Source organism: Sprattus sprattus (genome assembly GCF_963457725.1).
Source record: "Sprattus sprattus genome assembly, chromosome: 21".
NCBI lineage: Eukaryota > Metazoa > Chordata > Actinopteri > Clupeiformes > Clupeidae > Sprattus > Sprattus sprattus.
The window spans coordinates 10877884-10882883 of record NC_137919.1 but is presented as its reverse complement, the minus strand read 5'-3'; the positions used below and the strand labels follow the sequence as shown (position 1 = coordinate 10882883).

The following is a 5000-nucleotide window of genomic DNA, read 5'->3' as shown; positions in this document are numbered from 1 at the left end:
ACCTCCTCTCTGTTCCAGATGAAGATCTCTTCACACACACACACACACACACACACACACACACACATATGCTGCAGGGCATCTCTGGAAGCTTGCACCCCTCACACACACACACACACACACACACACACACACCTTCGCGTTGTGTCCATGTTGCTACCTCAATCTGGATTCTTTTCTTCCTCTATTATCCGTGACGGGATGGAAAAATGAAAAGTGACGGGAGAAGGTTCAGACATCACACAGTAATTATCAATAATTGTAATTGCCAGTAATTATGTGAAAATTCCTCAACTTTCTTTTCTCAAAGACAGACTTAGGCAACGTTTACACAGAGCCTGGATTGCATGAATCCGGAAAACTTTTTTGGATCCTGTACCTTTTTTTTATCGCATTCACACGGAGCCGTGTCAAGAAAAATCTACGTTTCCCCGGAAACTCTAGAGCGGAGAGGAGTGGTTGAATCTGCTGTAAAGACGTCATGGAGCATGCGCATAAAGTGTCGGAAAGACAGAAGTCGGGATCCAACTAGCAATCTTCCGATTGCAAAACTACTTCTATACCACCTGAAATGTTGAACTGTTACCACAGCACATCGCACACGTCGCCATTTCCCTTGTTTGGGTTAAGTTACCATTTTGAAACTTCCGTCTATAATAAAAATCTTTTCACTTCAGAGTTGCTCATATAGGCTATTGCTGACACTTTTAAAAATCGGTTTTGAACAATGGTCTGATGCAACTATATTAAACAGTGATAGATTAAAGTGTGGCTTGTTGATGACATCCTCTCCTAACCAGCTTCTTAACAACATCGATTAAGATGATGTTGTTGCTGTTATGAAGTGATGCCGCAGTGTTAATAAGGTTTCAGGCTGAGGTTGCGAGGCATTCACGTGGGGCAATAACGTCATCGGGTTAGAAAGTGTGCGGTTCGGGATCCGCTGGCGGGGTGGAATAAAAGGTTGCGGATTCAGTGACTTAATCCGCCTGTTTCTTGTAAATGAGAGGCAACATTACTCTTTCTCCCTCTCTTTCTTGCTCTCTCTTTCACACTTTTGGTCTCTCACTCTCTCTTTCTCTCTCTTTCTACCTCTCTCACACTCTCTTTTTCTCTCTCTCTCTCTCTCACTCTTTCGGTCTCTCGCTCTCTCTTTCTCTCTCTCTCTCCAATAGGGCTTGTCAAATCAGTCATAAGGAATCCAAACAACACAGAATGTATAGGGGTCGCGGGGGCGACAGTCGTACAGGAGGTAAAGGAGTTGTTTAGTTATCTGAAGGTCGCTAGTTCGATTCCCCACTCCACCTTACCAAGTGTGTAAGTGTCCTTGAGCAAGACAATGAACCCTTAACTGCTCCTGAGGTAAAAATGCAGTTTCCTTGTAAGTCACTTTGAAAAGCATATGCTAAATTGAATGTAAAATGTAAATGTGAATATATGACACGTTGAAAAACATTTAACTCCCAAAAGCTGCTATAGGTCCCTCTCCTGAAAGGAGAGCCATTTGTAAAAAAAAATATAAAAATAAATAAATAAAAAAATAATAATAAAAAATAAAAAAATAAAAAAAATATGTCCAGGTGGTCAAAGTATGGAATTACAGAAAAAGGTTTATCTTATTAATGTATAAAAAAGAAAGTGTTCCTCTCTCTCAGCCTTCCCTGTCTGGCAGTGACTACATGTTCTGTCTTCTGTGGGCAGCCAGGGTTCTCTGTGTTCCTGTTTCCACAGCAAGGTTGTTTCACTGATATCATGTGTGTGTGTGTGTGTGTGTGTGTGTGTGTGTGTGTGTGTGTGTGTGTGTGTGTGTGTTTGTGTTTGTGTTCACTGAGCCTGTGTGTGTTTGTGTGTCTGTGTGTGTGTGTTCACTGAGCCTGTGTGTGTGTCTGTGTGTGAGATAGCCAGGGTTCTCTGTGTCTACCTGTTTCCTCTGCAAGGTTGTGCTCACGTAGGCCAATCCTAAACTTGGTCAGGATTGGACTCTGCTTCGTGACAGAGCCCAAATACTCTTTTTAGGGCCTGAAAGACGTTCCTCCTACTTTGACTGGTAGTTTGGTTTCTCCATTGTTCCTCTGTGATTTAGTTGAATTCCAGTGTTTTAGAAGCAGTGCTGGTCTGATACATTCATAATTTCAGGGTTCGCTTTTGATTAGATAAAGCTTATGGATCTCTCCCTCTTTCTCTTTTTCCCTCTAAAACCTCTCTCTCTCTACCTCTCTTCCTCTCTCCCTCTCAATCTCTTCTCTCTCTCTCTCGCCCTCTTAAAGTCTTCTCTCTCTCCCTCTCTCTCTCTCCCTCTTAAAGTCTTCTCTCTCTCTTCCTCTCTCCCTCTCAAGCCTTCTCTCTCTTCCTCTCTCCTTCTCAAGCCTTCTCTCTCTCTCTCTCTCTCAAGCCTTCTCTCTCCCTCTCCCACCTTTTATCTACCTCTCTCTCTTTCTCCCACCTTCTCTTTCTCCCTCCCTCTCTCTCTCCCTCTACCACCTTCTCTCTATCTCTCCCTCTTCAATCTTCTCTCTCCCGCTTCCACTTTCTCTCTCACTCTCCAACTCAAACCTTCTCTCCTCTCTCTCTCTCTCCATTTCTCTCTCCCTCTCTCTCTTTCTGCCCTATTTCTCTTTCACTCTTGAAAACTGTGTTCAAGGTGTTTCTCCTTTCAGTCACGGCAGCAGGGCTCTAGTTACAGCTTGTGTGTGTGTGTGAGAGAGAGAGTTATATGTGTGTGCACGTGGGTGGGTGTGTGTGTGTGTGTGTGTGTTCCTCCATTGAATGGTCGAAAAGCACAGTGAGGGAATGGAGCAATGCTGTGTGAGTGTGTGAGAGAGTCGTGCTCTTACACTGGCTGTGTGTGTGTGTGTGTGTGTGTGTGAGTCGTGCTCTTACACTGGCTGTGTTGTTCAAGTAAAGCTCAAGCCTTGACCTCCTCAGCTGCTTTATGTGGGCTGTGTGTCTTGTGTGTGTGTGCGTGTTTACTTGTGAACATGTGAGCGTGTGTGAAGTGTGCGGGTGTGTGTGTGTGTGAAATGTGTGTGTGTACGTGTGTGTGAGCATATGTGCATGTGCGAAGTGTGTGTTTGGTGTGTGTGTGTGTGTTTGTGTGTGTGTGTCCTAATGTGTTGGTGCCAGTGGGTGGCTGAGTAAAGCTAAATGGATGGACACTGATGCTCTGAATTGATCAGTTGTATGACAAGGTGAATAGTGTATGTGTTAATGTGCTTCCCTGCTGCCGTGTTCTGAAACAGAATGTTTTGGTGTGTGTGTGTGTGTGTGTGTGTGTGTGTGTGTGTGTGTGTGTGTGCATACATGTGTGTGCGTTACAGGAGCTTCCCCCACCCCTTCATCTCTCTTCTGGAGAACCGTGCTGACTGCTGGCCCTTTCTGCTTCAGGAGATCCAGGAGTACCTCCAACAGGCCACAATCAGGTGAGACACACACACACACACACACACACACACACACACACACACACATACACACACACATTCAGGTGAGACTATCAGTTTAACTATCTGACCACCCCCACCCCCCAAGGAGAAACTCAGAGAAACTATGTCCCCATTTTACTGTGTGTAACCCCCCTCTCTCTCTAGAACTCCACTAAAACGCCTTTAGAACCAGAACGCAGACTACACACACACACACACACACACATACACACACACACACACACACACACACACACACACACACACACATTAACACGCACATTAACACGCACACACATAGACACACACACACATTAAAACACACACACACACACACACACACACACACACACACACACACACACACACACACACACACACACACACACCTCCCTCTCTCCATCAGTCCTCTTCCTGAGCAGGCGTGACATTTACAGGGACAGTGCCTATAAACTTTAATGGCGGAACCTCTCCTGGCTCTGCTTACAATCAAAGTGTATACAGTTTACACACACACACACACACACTCAATGTGTGTTTGTGTGTGTGAGTGTGTGTGTATGTGTGTGTGAGTGTGTGTGAGTGTGTGTGTGTGTGTGTGTGTGTGTGTGTGTGTGTGTGTGTCTGTGTGTTTGTCCGTGCCCATTTTATTGAGTTTTTGAACTTCACTGATTCTACTGCAATCTTAAATTCTATGAGAAATATTAAGTTCTGGTTCTTGTGATCCAGGTGTGTGTGTTTGTGTGTGTTTGTGTGTGTGTGTGTGTGTGTGTGTGTGTGTGTGTGTGTGTGTGTGTGTGCATGCATCTGGCCTTCTTATTCTTTTTCTTCCCCTTCTTCTTCTTCTTCTTCTTCTTCTATTTCTTCTCCTTCTTCTTCTTCTTCTCCTTCTTCTTCTTCTTCTTCTTCTTCTTCTTCTTCTTCTATTTCTTCTCCTTCTTCTTCTTCTTCTTCTATTCTTATTTCTTCTTCTTCTTCTTCTTCTTCCTCTTCTTCTTCTTCTTCTTCTTCACGTCCAGTCGTCTAGCTGAGTCTCCCTCCAGCTTTCTTTCTCTCTCTCTCAGTCTGTCTGTCACTCAGTTCAACTCACTTAAACTGCTCACGTCACACCAAATAAGGCATCATCATGGAGGTCAGGGTTCATCAGACAGGGTCCTAGGGTCGGAGGCCAGAGGTCAAAGGGTGCTGGTGTCGTCAGCCTAATCCAGGCTCTTTCTGCACCAGCGGGTCCACAGGCTTGTAGTGTGAAAGGGTTGGGGTTAATGGAGGGTGTGTGTGTGTGTATGTAGTGTGAAAAGGGTTTTTGGTAAATGGAGTGTGTGTGTGTGTTTTCTTAATGGTGAGGTTGAGAGTGTGTACCATCTGGGTGTTACATTAAGAGTTTCTCATGATGAATGAGATAGTGTGCATGCGTTAAGTGTGTGTGCATGCAGGATTTTGTAATGTTAAAGGAATGAGCTAGAGTGTGTGTGTGTGTGTGTATCTAATATTGCTGGTTTGAGGTTATGTATGGGCGTGAGAGCTTTTTGTGTTCGGTAAAACCAGGTCAGCATCACATGGCACTCAACAAGCACTCAA

The 5000-nt window shown here is 44.6% G+C and overlaps 1 protein-coding gene across 1 annotated transcript in view; it reads left to right on the top strand.

The window, feature by feature from the left end:
* focad (focadhesin) overlaps positions 1 to 5000 on the top strand; it is a 73558-nt gene that overhangs the window by 13407 nt on the left and 55151 nt on the right. The window contains exon 6 of the mRNA XM_080859963.1: positions 3318 to 3419. Coding sequence (XP_080716089.1) covers positions 3318 to 3419 — 102 coding nt within the window. The remainder of the gene's footprint in view (positions 1 to 3317; positions 3420 to 5000) is intronic.